Raw genomic sequence first — 18517 nt, forward strand, 5'->3', positions numbered from 1 at the left:
GGTAAAACTTTTGGCTGTGCCACACAGGGATAGATTAGGTTAATGTGTTGAGGCGATAGGCCAGTCTGAATAAATGTGTTTTCAGGGCACGCTTAAAATTGTGGGGTTTGAGGACTAATCGTATTGACCTGGGAAGTGCATTCCAAAGAATTGGCGCGGCACGTGTAAAGTCTTGGAGACGGGAGTGGGAGGTTCTGACTATTGAGGATGCTAACCTCAGGTCATCAGCAGAACGGAGGGCGCGGGTAGGGTGGTATACTGAAACAAGGGAGGAGATGTAAGGTGGTGCTGAGCTATGGAGGGCTTTTTGGGTGAGGGTAATAAGTTTATACTGAATTCTGGAGTGGATGGGTAGCCAGTGTAATGACTGGCACAAGGTAGAGGCATCGGTGTAACGATTGGTGAGGAATATGATCCTGGCTGCAGCATTCAAGACAGATTGGAGAGGGGAGAGTTTGGTAAGAGGGAGACCGATTAGAAGAGAGTTACAATAGTCGAGACGAGAATGAATAAGAGAAACAGTAAGCGTTTTGGCAGAGTCAAAAGTAAGAAAAGGTCGAATTCTAGAAATGCTTTTGAGCTGCAGATGACAAGAACGAGCCAGTGATCGAATGTGGGGGGCGAAGGAAAGCTCGGAATCAAGTATGACCCCAAGACAGCGGACCTGTTGCTGGGGTGTAACAGTGGAACCACACACAGAAATGGCAATGTTGGGTATAGGTACATTAGTAGCTGAAGGAAACAGAAGGAGTTCATTCTTTGACAGGTTCAGTTTCAGATATAGTAAAGACATGATATTAGACACAGCGTTTAGACAATCGCCGGTGTTTTCTAGAAAGGCTGGCGTGATGTCAGGAGAAGAAGCGTATAATTGGTTGTCATCAGCATAGAGATGATACTGGAAACCAAATCTACTGATTGTTTGACCAATATGGGCAGTGTACAAGGAGAAGAGGAGGGGGCCTAAAACCGATCCTTGAGGGACCCCAACAGTAAGGGGAAGGTGAGAGGAGGAGGAACCGGCAAAAGATACAGTAAAGGAGCGGTCGGAGAGATAGGAGGAGAACCATGAGAGAACGGTGTCCTTGAGGCCAATGGAACGGAGCATAGTGAGGAGGAGCTGATGATCCACAGTGTCGAATGCTGCAGAGAGATCCAAGAGAATTAGCATGGAGTAATGACCATTTGATTTAGCTGTTAGTAGATCATTAGAGTCTTTAGTGAGGGCAGTTTCAGCGGAGGGTAAAGAGCGGAAACCGGATTGGAGAGGGTCGAGAGCAGAGTTTTCTGAGAGATAGCGGATAAGACGGGAGTGGACCAGGCGTTCCAGGAGTTTAGAGATGAAGGGAAGATTAGAGACAGGTCTATAGTTAGCGGCACAGTTTTGGTCGAGGGATGGTTTTTTAAGTAGTGGATGTATAATGGCATGCTTAAATGAGGAGGGAAAAATACCAGAAGAGAGAGAGAGGTTAAACATTTTAGTTAGGTGAGGGGTCACAGCAGGGGAAAGGGACTGGAGGAGATGTGACGGAAATGGGTCACTGGTGCAAGTGGTTGGGCGAGAAGATGCAAGGAGCCTGCTAACTTCTTCTTCTGTGACTGGTTCAAAATCAGAGAGTGAGCTAGATGCAGTGGGGGAGGGAGGACAGTGCATGGTATGAGGTGATTGGGAGATAATTTCCTGTCGAATCTGGTCAATTTTTTCTTTGAAGTAATTGGCCAGATCGTCAGCTTGGAGCTCCGTGTATGTCTGTAAGAACGGACAAACTCCTCGGCTTTTTCTTACAGATTCACACCCAGATAGCTTCAATTTGGCCGTGATACCGGCCGGTACACGGTACTGTGTGAGGAGCGTACACCTACACCGCTGTACGGTGTGTGTATGTAAAATTGTCAAGCTCCGTGCTTTTGTATTCGGACTGACACACGCTGTCTCTCTCTAGTTTTGAATGTAATCAAACAGCAGATTTATGAAACTGTTTGAAAAACGGACAAAACTCTAAGGTGTAGGTCTGTAAGAACGGACTAAATCCTCGGCTTTTCCTTACAGAGTCACACACAGATTGTCAAGCTCCGTGTTTTTGTATGCGGACTGACACACGCTGTCTCTCTCTAGTTTTGAATGCAATCAAACAGCAGATATACAAAACTGTTTGAAAAACAGACAAAACTCTAAGGTGTAGGTCTGTAAGAACGGACAAACAGTCACACACAGATAGCTTCAATTTGGCCGTGATAACAGCCGGTACACGGTATTGCGTGAGGAGCGGACACCGCTGTACGGTGTGTGAAAAAATGAACGCTCAGTACCTCACCAGGACAAAACTATAAAATTTGGATTGCTTTTAAAAAAGCAGTTTGAACACCAGTGTGCACACAGCAATGCAAGTAGCCTTAAAAGGCAGGCTAATCACCACCAGCGCTGCTGCACAAAAGCAAAAATCTTCACCTTTCACTGCACACTAACTATAGTGAAAAGCGCTATCAGCAGAAGCATTTTTTTTATTCTTTTGGCCTTCCTAACGCTCTCCCTACAGAATCAGCAGCAGCAGCTCTCCCTATTCTGAGATCAGCATAAGTAACATGGCGGTCGGCGTGCATGCCCTTTTATACCCCCTGTGATGCCACACAAAGCAAGCCAATCACTTGCATTCCCTTCTCAAAGATGGTGATGACCGCTGTCTATGTCATCACGTTGCCCACAGTGTCTGTTCTTCCTGATTGGCTGAAAAAGGGCGCTAAAGCATCTTTTGAAACGCGACTTTGGCGCGATGGTCGCCGACCTCATGGCCGACCTCACGCTAAGGTCGGGTTTCGTTTCATGAAACCCGACTGTGGCGAAAGTCGGCGACTTTTGTTTTTTTTCGACCTGTTTCGCTCAACTCTAATATCGACTTCTCTAAAGCATTTGACACTGTCCCATATAAAAGATTGGTAAGTAAGATGAGAAAGCTTGGGCTAGGGGAAAATGTGTGTAGATGGGTAGGTAGCTGGCTTAGTGATAGACACAAAGAGTGGTTATTAATGGCGCATACTCAGATTGGGCCAGGGTAACTTGTGGGGTACCACAGGGTTCTGTATTGGGCCCCCTACTATGTAATATATTTATTAATGATCTATTGGATGGCTTACACAGTAAAATATCAGTATTTGCAGATGATACAAAACTATGTAAGGTAGTTAACACAAAGGAGGACAGTTTGCAACTACAGACAGATTTGAGTAAATTGGAGAATTGGGCTGAAAAATGGCAAATGAGGTTTAACACAGATAAGTGTAAGGTTATGCACATGGGAAGGAGAAACAGATGCTACAATTACTTACTAAATGGGAAACTGCTGGGGAAATCAGACATGGAAAAAGACTTAGGCATCTTAGTCAATAAGAAGCTAAATTGGAGTGCCCAGTGTAAGGCAGCTGCCACCAAAGCAAATAGGGTCATGGGATGCATTAGAAGAGGTCTGGGGACACAAGATGAAAACATAATTCTCCCTCTGTACAAATCACTCGTCAGACCACACTTGGAGTATTGTGTGCAATTTTGGACTCCGGTGCTCAAGAAAGACATTACTGAACTTGAAAGCGTTCAAAGGCGGGCTACTGAAATGATAAATGGAGTTGGTTCACTACAATACCCAGAAAGGTTATCAAAATTAGGTCTATTTACTCTAGAAAAGAGAAGACTTAGGGGAGACTTAATATATATGTACAAGTATATCAGAGGGCAATACAGAGATCTCTCCAATGAACTGTTTGTACCAAGGACTGTGACAAGAACAAGGGGGCATTCTCTTCGTTTGGAGGAAAGACAATTTCTGCACTAGCATAGAAGAGGGTTCTTCACGGTAAGAGCAGTGAGGCTCTGGAATTCTCTTCCTGAGAAAGTGGTGATGGCCAACTCACTGAATGAATGTAAGAAAGGAATGGAGGCTTTTCTTATGAGTAACAGTATAGAAGGTTACGAATAACATAATATTATAGGTAGATGGTTGACCCAGCTTGGGGGAAGGAACTTTTTTCCCTATGGAGAAAATTGTCTTCTACTTTGTGGGTTTGTTTTTGCCTTCCCCAGGATCAACAATGCAGAACAGATGCACTAAAAAATAGGCTGAACTAGATGGACATAAGGTCTTCCTTCAGTCTTCAAAACTATGTAACTATGTAACATACATATCGAAAACCAAGCCTATTCCTTCTTCCAACATGACCTCGCTTTTTTCCACTCATGTTGTATGTACCCTTCCCCTCTTGTAACCTGCTATTTCACAACCTTAGGCTGGTTTCACATTTGCATTTTTTTTCGCGGTAATTTAGCGCTAAATAGCGCATGCATTTTTTTTTCCTATACTTTGCATGGGATGCGCTTATGTGCGCATACACATGCGTTTGTATGCGTTTTACCGCGCATGCGTTTTTTTGCGGTATGCGCTCGGGCGCACAAAATGCAACTTGTTGCATTTTTGTGCGTCCGATTTGCCTCAAAAAAACGCATGCGTGCGCAATGCGTTTTTTTACAGCAAGACACCCAATATAAGTCTATGGGTGCGCATATGTGCGCATTGGCATGCTTATGTATGCATTTTTTTGCACATGCGTTTTTTTTTTGTTAACCATGGAATTTAGGGGTTTGGGTTAGAGTTAGGGTTAGTTAAGGGGGTTTAGGGTTATTGTTAGGGTCAGGGTTAGGGTTAGGGTTAGGGTCAGGGTTAGGGTTAAGTATGGTTTGGTTAAGGGTTAGGGTCAGGGTTAGGGTTAGGGTTAGGGTCAGGGTTAGGGTTAGGGTTAAGTATGGTTTGGTTAAGGGTTAGGGTCAGGGTTAGGGTCAGGGTTAGGGTCAGGGTTAGGGTTAAGTATGGTTTGGTTAAGGGTTAGGGTCAGGGTTAGGGTTAGGGTTAGGGTTAGGGTCAGGGTTAGGGTTAGGGTTAAGGTTAGTTAGGGTTAGGGTTAGGGTTAAGTATGGTTTGGTTAAGGGTTAGGGTCAGGGTTAGGGTTAGGGTTAGGGTCAGGGTTAGGGTCAGGGTTAGGGTTAAGTATGGTTTGGTTAAGGGTTAGGGTCAGGGTTAGGGTTAGGGTTAGGGTTAGGGTCAGGGTTAGGGTTAGGGTTAAGGTTAGTTAGGGTTTGGGTTAGGGTTAAGTATGGTTTGGTTAAGGGTTAGGGTTAGGGTTAGGGTTAGGGTCAGGGTTAGGGTTAGGGTTAGGGTTAGGGTTAGGGTCAGGGTTAGGGTTAGGGTTAAGGTTAGTTAGGGTTAGGGTTAGGGTTAAGTATGGTTTGGTTAAGGGTTAGGGTTAGGGTTAGGGTTAGGGTCATGGTTAGGGTCAGGGTTAGGGTTAAGTATGGTTTGGTTAAGGGTTAGGGTCAGGGTTAGGGTTAGGGTTAGGGTCAGGGTTAGGGTTAGGGTTAAGGTTAGTTAGGGTTTGGGTTAGGGTTAAGTATGGTTTGGTTAAGGGTTAGGGTTAGGGTTAGGGTCAGGGTTAGGGTTAGGGTTAGGGTCAGGGTTAGGGTTAGGGTTAAGGTTAGTTAGGGTTTGGGTTAGGGTTAAGTATGGTTTGGTTAAGGGTTAGGGTCAGGGTTAGGGTTAAGTATGGTTTGGTTAAGGGTTAGGGTTAGGGTCAGGGTTAGGTTAGGGTTAGGGTTAAGGTTAGTTAGGGTTTGGGTTAGGGTTAAGTATGGTTTGGTTAAGGGTTAGGGTTAGGGTTAGGGTTAGGGTCAGGGTTAGGGTTAGGGTTAGGGTCAGGGTTAGGGTTAGGGTTAAGGTTAGTTAGGGTTTGGGTTAGGGTTAAGTATGGTTTGGTTAAGGGTTACGGTCAGGGTTAGGGTTAAGTATGGTTTGGTTAAGGGTTAGGGTTAGGGTTAGGGTTAGGGTCAGGGTTAGGGTTAGGGTTAGGGTCAGGGTTAGGGTTAGTAAAGTCATGGTTTGGGTTAGTGTGAGGGGCCACCTAATGTTGGAAAAAAACGCAAACGTGGTAAAAACGCACTAAAAACGCATACAAACGCATAAAAACGCTGCGTTTTTTTCATGCATGCTCATAAAAATGCTTGAAAAAAACGCAGCAGTTGTATGCTTTTGTATGCGTTTTTCAATGCGTTTTTTTGCGGGAAAAACGCGCTGTAAAAAAAAGCAAGTGTGAAACAGGCCTTAGACCCACACTTTTCAGCTATCTGTCACTAACTTATCAATCACTGTTTATTTTCTTATATAGTGTTCCTGAACAACACTCTTATACCTAATTATTTTTAAGAGGAAATGTGGACTCCTGATTTCTCAATGCCACACAGTTTTGTCCCAAACTATTTGGATTAGGAAATCCTGGCTGAACCCCAATATTAGCGTCAATGATTTTTATGTAGACATGTGGCCTACTGATTCCTTAATACAACACGGTTTTATCCCAAACAATTTGGATTGACAAGCTGGGCCTCCTGGTGTCACGCACAGGGTAGGAAAGACTAAATGCAACACAAATGGATGAGGGGAAGGGAATCCAACACTAGGGAAGGGGGGAGTGGAGACCCCTAGGCAGATCTAAAGTCACCCTGTTTGCCTTAAACATCTCTAAATAGTTTCTACACCTATCACAAAGCAGGAACCTAATCCCTGCCTGACCCTGGCAATAAATCCTGTTTAACAATTATGTAGGTACTAAGGAATCTGATAGCATGGGATTCAACCAGTCTGAGAACAAAGCTGCAGCAAAAGATGTATTTAAACAAAACAGAAATGCAAACAGAAATAACACAGATATTCCAGGAATTGAAACAAAGTGCTCATGACAATATAGTAAATCACAAAACATAAATGCAAACAGTACTAATACAGATATTCCTGCAATTGAAACGAGGTACTCAGCATAATATAGAAAATCACAGCAAACTGAATAGCGGGACGTGACGGCTAATACGAAGCAGTCCAGCAAGGAAATAGTGCGGGAGACACTTAAACGAGGAAGTCCATTAAAGATATCAATGGGTATACATACAACACTTAAAGGTGGGAATCCAGCAAGGGGGTAGTGGAAATGCACACAGTACTTAAATGAGTAAGTCCAGCATTAACTTTATCACACGTGCGTACAGCACTTGTTTGTGGGAGTCAAATAATACGTAGAAGAACTAACAAGTCCAGCTCAAGTCCCACACTTTAGCCCAATAGACATAGTCCAGCAGATATGAAGAAGTTAACACTTCTTACTGACTGCAGTAGCTTCTGAGGTGAGAGGCAGCACCCAAGTATTCTGGTCAATAGGCAACTCCGGTCAGGATCCAGGAGCACACAGAAAATGGAAGGCAGCTGAATGAGGCAAGGCAGACCACCGAGTAATGAGCAGCAGTAGCAAGGAGTTCACCAGCACAACGGGCAGGGGCTCAGGAGCCAACAGCAAGAAGGAACACACGACTCAGACTTAAATAACCAGACAGACAGGAAGTTCCTTCACAGGGCAAGATGCAGACTCCATCTTGGATCAAGGCAAACAGGCTCAAAATTGAAATTCAGAATCCATACTTTACTCCCACCTTAGAAGCGGCCTCAGGACAATCCTGGACAAAGTTTTTCAGGATATTTCTGGTGGAATAGAATAATCTTTTGAGGAGCACAGATATTACTCACCGGCTCCCAAGAGTTCTCCTTAGACGAATATCCTTGCCACTTGATGAGGTACTGCAGCTGATCCCTGAGGATCCTAGAGTCCAGAATATTCTCCACAACAAATTGTTCATGATCATCTACTAACACATGCTGAGGAAGAGGTGCAATATGACCCTTAAAAGGATTCGGAGACACAAGTTTTAATCAGGAGACATGGAACACAGGATGTACCTTCATAGTCCTTTGCAACTTCAGACAACAGGCAACGGAGCTCACGACCCCAGAGATCTTGAAAGGACTGATAAATTTTTGTCAAAGCTTCTGTAACAGAAAATTCTGTTTTTATTTCTTCGTGGAGAACCACAGAGAGACTCCTACCTTAAACATACAGTAGGTGCAGGACTCCAGAACCTATGGGCAGATGTCTTGTATCTCTCCTGTGCAGTAGATAGCGATTCTTTCAGAGTTTCCAGATTTTGTCTCATCCTTGCCACCCTCTCATCTACTGCAGGCACTAGAGCATCAATCAGGGATCTGGGAAGAATTTTAGGATGAAAACCCAAATTGGCAAAGAAGTGTGTAACCTTAGTGGATGCATTCTGCAAGTTATTATTAGAAAACTCTGCTAAAGGAAGCAACTCCAACCAGTCATCCTGCGAGTGATTGATTTGACACCGAAAGTACAGCTCCAGAGTCTGATTAGTCTGCTCTGTCTGCCTATTGGTCTGTAGATGATATGCTGAGGACAGACAGACATTAATACCAAGCGCAGAACAAAATCATTTCCAGAATCTGGAGGTAAACTGCACTCCCCGATCAGAGATAATCTCATCTGGAACTCCATGCAGCCGGAACACATTGTGAATGACTAGATCAATCATCTCCTTAGCTGAGGGAAGACCAGTGAAAGTAATGAAGTGAGCAGCTTTTGTAAGGCGATCTACCACCACCAGAATAGAATTCTTTTCCCCAGAGGTCATTAATTCCAATATAAAGTCCTTCGAAATAGACACTCAAGGGCGAGAGGGGACTGGTAGTGGTTGCAGCAATCCCGTAGGTGTTACATGAGGAGTCTTAAAGCGTGCACATATCACACAAGAGATAACGTAGCTCTTGACGTCCTTCAGACAGGTAGGCCATCAAAAGAAAGGGCTCAGAAACTCTTGTGTCTTCTGTACTCCCCGATGATCAGCCAACTTAGAGTCATGGACAAACTTGAGGACCTGCAGCCTTACATCCTCCGGAACATATAAATGTTGATCCCGAACCCACACACTGTTCTTGAGAACCAAGTTCACATCATCAGTAGGGTTAGCAAGGAATGGATCTGTGTCATAGGCCTCCTTAATAGTCTTTCATAAGTCCTTATTCTTAATGACTACCGACAAAGTTGGCATCAGACAAAATGGTCTTGGATGGGGTCCCAGGGACAGAATCAGGAAAATGCATCTGCTTTCCCATTACGCGAGCCTGGGAAATACTAAATAATAAATTTAAATTGATTTAACAACAAACTCCAACAAGCACGACGATCTAGGTTACAATAATCCGTGAGCACAATAACTTGTTGTGATATCCCCCGCAGTTGGTGCCTCCATACTTTTAATGCAGTGATGATGACTAGGAGCTCTTTATCTCCCACATCATAATTCTTTTCTGCAGCAGAAAGTTTACGGGAGAAAAAAGCACAAAGATGTAACAGACCTTTCTCCCCTGTTCTTTGTGACAGTGTGGCCCCGAATGCACAATCCGAAGCATCCACCTCCACGATGAAAGAATGTGCATGGTTCGGTTGAAGAGTCCAGGGGAAGAGTCCGGAGGAGAAAATTTGCATATTCCCAGTGCCTTCTGGGATAAGTGAAGAGTCTCCGCGAGCTCAACGATCACTGGATTTTGGCTGTTGCAGCTGAAAAAAGGAAATCGGTAAAACCAAGGGAAGAGTCTGGAGTATTTGCAGTGCCTTCTGGCTCATTTTTCATCGCTTTGAAATTTCTTTCACAATAACAATATGGAAGAGGCCAGGAGCCATTTGGTGAGCTGCATTCCTTAATACATGTTCACAGACTTACCAGTGGTAAAGCCAAACTTCACATGCCACAAATGCAAGCTTGTGTCCCTGCTGGAGGAAAAGTTGCAAAATCTTGAAGAGAGGTTAGCTACATTGAAGGTCATTAAGTTAGGTGAAGAGTTCTTAGACAGAGCAGAATTATCTCTTCATGTTACAGAAAGAGAAGGAATTCGAAGTGCACCTGAAGAAACAGAGGAATGGAAACATGTGACCCAGAGAAGCAGAAGGATCGGGAGGCAGTCAGCGCCCATACTGCTCAGGAACCAGTACCAGGCTCTTACGCAGGAAAACGATGAAGAAATACATCAGGATAAGACTTTGCCCACAAACAGCAACCTTGTACGCCCTCAGAATCCTCCTGGATGGAGAAAGAAAAATGTTGTGAAGAAGAAATGGAGAGTGGTGGTCATGAGAGATTCCCTGTTGAGAGGAACAGAGGCCGCTATCTGCAGACCGAATATAACCTCAAGAGAAATGTGCTGTCTTCCAGGTGCAAAAATTAAAGATGTGGCTGACAGGATATCAGGACTCTTCAGACCTACAGATGACTACCCATTCCTGCTAATACATGTGAGGACAAATGACACCGCAAGAAACGACCTGGAAACCATTTGCAGTGACTTTGAAAACTTAGGCAAGAAAGTGAAAGAACTGGGAGCGCAGGTGGTCTTCTCTTTCATCCTCCCAATCGATGGCCATGGAACAAGGAGGCGGAATAAGATTCTGCAGGTGAACAACTGGCTACGTCAATGGTGCCGTCAGCAAGGATTTGGATTTCTGGATCACGGAGTGAATTACCCATACAATGGACTACTTGCAAGAGATGGGGTGCACCTTATGAAGACTGGAAAACATGTATTTGGAAGTCACCTTACTACAGTCGTCAGGAGAGCTTTAAACTAGAACAATGTGGGAAGGGAAGCAAAAGGCCAGAAAAAGGCATACACCTGACATGCTATTGAGAACTCTGCTATTAGAAGTGGAAAGGAAGAACAAAGACAAAAAAATCTAATTAATAAAAATATTGGAGAAAGAGAAACCAATCACAAACTAAAATGTTTCTATACTAATTCACAAAGCATGGGAAACAAACAAGGAGAATTGGAACTACTAACACAGGAAAGGAAATATGATGTCATTGGAATCACTGAAACTTGGTAGGACAATACACATGATTGGAATACAAGACTAGAAGGATACAACTTATTTGCTAGAAACAGACTTGATAAACGAAGAGGAGGTGTCGCATTGTATGTTAGAAACGCGTATATCTGCACAGAGATTGAAGCTTCAGAGACTGGGAGTTCTGTGGAAACTGTTTGGGTAAGAATACAAGGACAGAACAATGGAAAGGACACCATTGTAGGCATTTACTACAGGCCGCCTGTGCAAGCTGAAAATATGAATGAACTCTTTATGCACCAAATGGCCAAGTTCTCCAAAAAATATGACATAGTTGTCATGGGAGATTTCAACTATCTTGACATTTGTTGAGAATCTCTCTCAGGCAAAACTAACAGGTCAAGGAAATTCTTATCCACTCTTGCTGACAACTTTATCTTCCAAAAGGTAGGGGAGAAAACAAGGGGAACTGCTACCTTGGATCTAATCCTTATCAACAGGGAGGAAATGGTTGAGGAGGTAAAAGTGGCTGGGACCCTAGGAGGTAGCGACCATGCTATTTTAGAGTTTTGGATAACTAGAGGAGGAAGACCTGTGAAGACTCAGACGTCAAGGTTAGATTTCAGAAAGGCAGATTTTAAGGGATTCAGAAAGAGAATTGGAGGGATCCAATGGCTGGATATCCTTAAGGACAAAAATGTCCAGGAAGGATGGGAAATCTTGAAAAATGAAATTCTCAAAGCACAATTGTTAACAATTCCGAAAAGAGGGAAGAATAGGAAGCGTTTAAGGAAACCAGGATGGATGAACACAGAACTTAAACACAAGTGAAAAAGGAAGAAAGAAATGTTTAGAAAATGGAAAGAGGGAGGCATATCTAAAGAAGAATATAATGCTGTCTTCCGAACTTGCAGGGCACAAATCAGATTATTAAAGCTGACAATGAATTGAGGCTTGCAAGAGAAGTCAAAAGCAATAATAAAGGATTTTGGGGATTTGTCAAAAGTAAAACAAAAGTCAAAGATGCTATAGGATTTTTACAGGATGAAAATGATGGAATGGTAAGACAAGATCATGGGAAGGCCGAATTTTTAAATTCCTATTTTGCATCTGTTTTCTCTCACAAAGGAAATGTATCATCAATTGTTCTTCACTGTCCTATTAAGGGAATAGAAGAATCCAGGATATCTATAAATAGAGAGATAGTGAGGAAACACTTAGCTAACCTAAATGAATTCAAGTCTCCAGGTCCAGATGAATTACATCCAAGAGTACTGAAGGAGATAGCAGTAGAAATTTTTGAACCACTCTCATAATCTTTGAAAATTCTTGGAGAACAGGAGAAGTCCGAGAAGACTGGAGAAGGGCAAATGTTGTTCCGATCTTCAAAAAAGGGAAGAAGGTGGACCCAGGCAACTATAGGCCGGTGAGTTTCACTTCTATACCAGGAAAGATCTTTGAACAAATTATTAAACAACATGTATGTAAGTACCTGGATAAGAATGAAGTGATTAAACAGAGTCAGCATGGGTTTGTAGCTAATAAGTCATGTCAGACTAACTTAACTTCCTTCTATGACAGAATCACTGATTGGGTGGATCAGGGAAATTCTGTAGATATAGTATATCTTGACTTCAGCAAAGCATTTGACAAAGTATCTCACACAATCCTTATTGAAAAAATGGCTAAGTATGGAATGGACAAGGCAACTGTTAGGTGGATTCATAACTGGCTTAGTGATCGGACCCAAAGAGTGGTCGTAAATGGCTGCACATCCAGTTGGAAGAATGTTTCAAGTGGGGTACCACAGGGCTCTGTCCTGGGCCCTGTATTATTCAACATCTTTATCAACGATTTAGATGAAGGGATTGAGGGTAAACTGATTAATTTTGCTGATGACACAAAGCTAGGAGGGATAGCTAAGGGTGTGTGCACACGCTGTGGATTTGGCCGCTGCGAGCCCGCAGCAGTTTTTGGTGTCTTGTACAGTACCATTATTCCCTATGGGAATAAAAAAACGCTGTGCAGACGGTGCGGATTTTTCCACACAGTTTTGAAACCGCAGAAAGAATTGACATGTCAATTCTTTCTGCGGATTCCGCTGCGGTTTGCCATCTCCTCCATAGTGGAGATGAAAAACTGCAGGGCAGAGCCACAGGCCAATCCGCAAGTAAAACTGCAGGTCTTTTAACCTACAGATTTATCTGCGGATTTTACAAAATCTGCGCGGCCAAATCCGCACCCCAATCCGCAGCGTGTGCACGTACCCTAATACTAGAGAAGAGAGAGAGAGGATTCAAAAAGATATAAATAAACTGGAGCAGTGGGTAGCAACTAACAGAATGGTTTTTAACAGGGAAAAAAGCAATGTACTACATCTGGGCAATAAAAATGAAAAAAGCATATACAGAATGGGAGGAATAGGGCTAAGCAACAGCACATGTGAAAAAGGCTTGGGTATACTAATAGATCACAGACTGAATATGAGTCAACAGTGAGATGCAGCAGCAAAAAAGGCAAATGCAATTCTAGGATGTATTAACAGAAGCAAACAGTCTAGACCACGTGAAGTCATTATTGCCCTCTACTCCTCTTTGGTCAGACCTCATCTGGAATACTGTGTCCAGTTTTGGGTGCCACATTTTAAAAAAGACATCAACAAACTGGAGCAAGTTCAGAAAAGAGCGACCAGAATGGTGACCGGTCTGCAATCCCTGTCTTATGAGGATAGGTTGCAGGATTTGGGAATGTTTAGCCTGCAGAAGAGAAGACTGAGAGGAGACTTAATAGCTGTCTACAAATATCTCAAGGGCTGTCACATTGTAGAAGGATCATCTTTATTCTAATTTGCACAAGGAAAGACAAGAAGCAATGGGATGAAACTGAATGGGAGGAGACACAGATTAGATATTAGAAAAAACTTTTTGATAGTTAGAGTGATCAATGAGTGGAACAGGCTGCCATGAGAAGTGGTGAGTTCTCCTTCAATGGAAGTCTTCAAACAGAGCCTGGACAGACATCTGTCTGGGATTTTTTAGCGAATCCTGCTTTGAGCAGGGGGTTGGACCAGATGGCTCAGGAGGTCCCTTCCAACTCTACCATTCTATGATTCTATGATTCTATGAATCAACAGCGGTGCAGAAGTAAAATGAGACTTAAGACAATCAAAAGCCTCCTGAGCCTGCTTAGACCACAAGAAAGTTTTTCCTTCTTGGTTAGTCGCGTAATAGGTCGCACAATCTCAGAGAAATTCTGGATGAACCGTCTATAAAAGTTAGCTGCAGGGAAGGGAACAATGTGTATCCTTATCCTTGTCTTGGGAGGGGCAGTAATTGCTAGGGAATGATCCACAGCATTCACTGGAAAGCTGGACACAGAAATAACAGATTCATCATCCTGATTCACATGCTTCCCTACAGTGGCTAGTACCTTGCGAGGTCGCTTAGGACAGTTAATAAGAAAATGGTCAGACTGACCACGATAAAAACATGAAAGCGATGCTCCCTGTGCTTTTTACTCTCACACCACTGTAAGGCTGAGTGCAGACGGAGTTTTGAGCCCTGCGGATTTTTCCGTGCAGAATGGAAGAAAACCGCAGGTCGAATGACCTTCATTTTTCCTGCGGATTTCTTCCATTTTTCACGCGGTTTTCATGCGGTTTTTGTGCGGTTTTCCACTGCGGTCTTCCCCCTGCGGATTTGGTGACAGGGGAGATAGAAAACCGCACAAAAGAAGTAACATGCTGCGGATTTTGTACCGCAGGAAAACCGCGCGGAAAAATCCGCAGCGTCTGCACAGCGTTTTTTTTTTTTTCATTCATTTTAAAGGTACTGTACATCACAATGCGGATATGCAACGTTTCTGCGTGGTAAAATCCGCTGCGGAAACGCTGCAAATCTGCATCGTGTGCACATGGCCTAAAGCATCCACTTGCATAGGGACTAGTTACGCTTCCGGTTTTGCCTCCAACTTCATTAGAAGGAAGGGGAGAGTTAGGGACACAGATAAGGCTGCAAATTTCTCCTGTCTACGTTCTTTAATAGGCATGTCAATGCGCACGCAGTGCTGTATGAACGCCTCTAACTCCTGAGGAGAATCTGCATGGGCTAATTTGTTACTTAGTCATACTTAAAAGTCCTCTCTTAAAAATTGGTAATTAAGCATAACAGTCCCAAACCGTATCCACCGTCAGCCATCTCAATTCAGTGGCGTATTTAACAACAGAACGCTTACCCTGACGTAAAGACAGCAATGCAGTTTCAGTTGTAGTGCAATGATTTGGATCATCAAGCATCATAGACATTGCACCAGGAAAATCATCAAGGTTATTCAAGTGAGGGTCACGAGTCTCAATCAGTGGATTCGACCAAGGGCTCGGGAAGTAAGTAGCATGATTATGAACAAGATTTTGGATCGATCTATGTGAAAGTGGGCAGCATGTAAATCAAAATACAAAATGCATTGATTTATAAACCCACTAAATTTGTAGCGATCACATTAAATCTAAACAGTGGTAACTTTGGAGGACTAGTTGGCAGTAGCTGCAACGGAGGTGGAGGTGCCGTGCTGTTATTTGATTACTTAAATCCTGCAGCACCTGCCCAAAATGAGCCTTCCAGTTAACCACCTTGTTCGCAGAGCTTCTTTGTCCCCTTGTAATGAGTTGGTCATAGAAAACAACTGATCCAACTTTGTCTCAGTCGACATTATCCCAGCAGATTCCTAAATGACCTGAGTATCCTGTAACAATTATGTAGGTACTAAGGAATCTGATAGCATGGCATACAACCAGTCTGAGAACAAATCTGCAGCAAAAGATGTATTTAAACAAAACAGAAATGCAAACAGAACTAACACAGATATTCCTACAATTGAAACTAGGTGCTCAGGACAGTATAGTATATAACAGCAAACTGAATTGCGGGACGCAACCGCTAATATGAACCAGTCCAGGAAGGATATGATGCAGAAGTGTGCGAAACACTTAAATGATTAAAGATATCAGTGGGTATGCATACAGGACTTAAAAGTGGGTATCCAGCAAGGGGGTAGTGGAAATGCACACAGTATTTAAACGATGAAGTACAGCATTAACTTGATCACATGTATGTAAGGCACTTGTTTGTCCAATAATACATAGAAGGAGCGTAGACAGGGGACCATCTCTAAGGCTGTGTGCCCACGTAGCGATTTTTAAGCGTTTTTGCCGCGATTTTCGGCGCGAAAACACTGCAAAAACGTTTAAAAATCATGTACAGAACGCCCCTATGCATTCCTATGGCATTCCGCACATGCTGTGCTAATGCTGCGCTTTTTTCCGTGGCGGAATCACATCGCAGAAAAAATCGCAGCATGCTCATTCTTTTGTGCGGAATCGCAAAGAATTGCCGCGATATCGCACCCATAGGAATGCATGAGAATCGCTGACTTCCCGCATGTGGCTATGCCCACCATGCGGGAAGTTAAGCGTCTCATGTGCGGTTGGTACCCACGGTGTGGAGGAGAGGAGACTGTCCTCCAGGCCCTGGGTACCATACCCCTGTAAAAAAAAGAATAAAAAATCGGGGTATATTTACCTTCCGACGTCCCGCACTGCATTCCCGGCCTAAGCGTTTCCAGTAATGCCTTGCGGCAAGGTCCTGTGATGACGTAGTCTCGCATGACTCTAGCGGTCTCGCAAGATCGCTATAGTAACGCGAGACCAACGTCATCACAGGTCTCGCAAGTCATTGCTGGGAACGCTGAGGCTTGGGAATGCAACGCGGGACGTCGGAAGGTAAATATACCCCTTTTTTAATTTTTTTTATCATTTTTAACATTTTATCTTTTCCTATTGATGCCGCATAGGCGGCCTCAATAGTAAAAAGCTGCTCACACTTGTCAAACACTATGTTTGACGAGTGTGACCAACCTGTCAATCACTTTCCAAGCGATGCTTCAAATCGCTTGGAAAGTGCTTGAGAAAATCGCAGTAAAATCACGAACAGAATCGCGGTAAAATCGCGCAGAAAAAAACGCGCGATTTCTGGGAAGGAGTCCGGTTTTCAGTGTGCGTTTTAACACGCATCGTGGGCACATAGCCTAAAGGTACCTTTAAGGGCTGACAAGTCTCTCTCAAGTCCTGCACCACAGCCCAACAGACATAGTCCGGCAGATATAAAGAAGTTAACACTTCTTACTGACTGCAGTAGCTTCTGAGGCGAGAGGCAGCACACAAGTATTCCGGTCAATAGGCAACCCTGATCAGTATCCAGGAGCACACAGAAAATGGTAGGCAGCTGGACGAGGTGAGGCAGACCACCGAGTATGAGCAGCAGTAACAGGGAGCTCGCAAGCACAATGGACAGGAGCTTAGGAGCCAACATCTCAAAATACTCAGACAACGAGGAACACTCAACCTGGACATAATAATAAATAATAATAATAATAATAATAATAATCTTTGTTTATATAGCGCCAACATATTCCACAGCGCTTTACAGTTAAATAGTTTCAAAACACAAGTCATAAGTAACAACAATACAATAATTAAAGCAAAATAAGACGACCCTGCTCGTGAGAGCTTACAATCTCCAATGAGGTGGGGGAGATACAAAGTACAGGTGTGTATTCACAATGATGTATTTAGAGTGATGTTCCAGCCATCTTGAGGGAGTGAGGGATGGATGGAGATAGTGAATGGGCTACACATACACACTTACACATAGAATGACTTTGATTAGTGAACGTGATAGGCCGCTCTGAACAAATGTGTTTTAAAGGAGCTCCTGAAACTATGGACATAAATAACTGGATAGACAGGAAGTTCCATGACAGGGCAAGATACAGACTCCATCTTGGATCAGGACAAACAGGCTCAAAAGAGAAATCCGTAATCTTTACACCCTGCATAGGAAAGGATGGGATTATACTAGTCGGTCCCAACATCAACTAATGAAAGCTAGGATAGCCAAACAATGGGAAAACATATCTTAAGTAGACTCAGAGAGTTTACACAGACGTCCTCCAAAAACTAAACAGGAAGATCTCAACAGGGGAAAATGGATGTGTCACTCGCGATTCCTAGCAGCAGGATGAGGAGTCTGTGGTGTATCAATTAGAGCTGTAGAAAGTGTGCGGGTCAAAGAGTCAGAAGGGTTAAGAAGGTGTCTGAAAAGACAAACGCCAAGACCTTCTGCAACTAGATGCAGTGGGGCTGTCTGCAGCGTTTGACACCCGTGACAGTACCCCCTTCTACAAGTGGCCTCAGGACAATGAACCAATCTTAGTGCATTCACCTCTGAGACCTACATCCTTTCCTCTGGACCGTTACCCTTACAGCACACCAAGTATTGTAGGGAACGACATTGGAAGGGAGAATCTACTATGCTCGAAATCTGTATCTCAAGATTTACATCAACCATTGATGAGGGCAGCAGTAGGGGTGAGGGCTCAAGAGGTTACACATATTACTTGAGCAAAGATCTATGGAAGACATTGTGGATCTTATGAGCCTGAGGTAGCTCAAGACAAAATTCTGCTGACGGCAGTAAATTTATATGGAGTAATAAATCTAGGTCCCAACTACCAGGAAGGAACCTTCAGTCTGATAATCCTGGTAGACAACCACACAAAATCATTCACATTCAGGTCCTGACCTGTCAAGCAATTTTTGTCAACCATATATTTGTACCTGTCTCCCATAATCTTCAAATTACTCATGACCCCTGCCACACTGAGGAGATTGACGAAGCAAAACCTA

At 43.5% G+C, this 18517-nt stretch overlaps 1 protein-coding gene across 1 annotated transcript in view; it reads right to left on the bottom strand.

The window, feature by feature from the left end:
* The window catches only part of LOC141098862 (vomeronasal type-2 receptor 26-like), a 193424-nt gene that overhangs the window by 103370 nt on the left and 71537 nt on the right, over positions 1–18517 (bottom strand). Inside the window, exon 5 of the mRNA XM_073586820.1 lies at positions 7608–7760. Coding sequence (XP_073442921.1) covers positions 7608–7760 — 153 coding nt within the window. The remainder of the gene's footprint in view (positions 1–7607; positions 7761–18517) is intronic.

The sequence above is a fragment of the Dendrobates tinctorius genome, unplaced genomic scaffold (assembly GCF_039654945.1).
Source record: "Dendrobates tinctorius isolate UK_male_01 unplaced genomic scaffold, ASM3965494v1 ptg000095l, whole genome shotgun sequence".
In the NCBI taxonomy this organism is placed as follows: domain Eukaryota; kingdom Metazoa; phylum Chordata; class Amphibia; order Anura; family Dendrobatidae; genus Dendrobates; species Dendrobates tinctorius.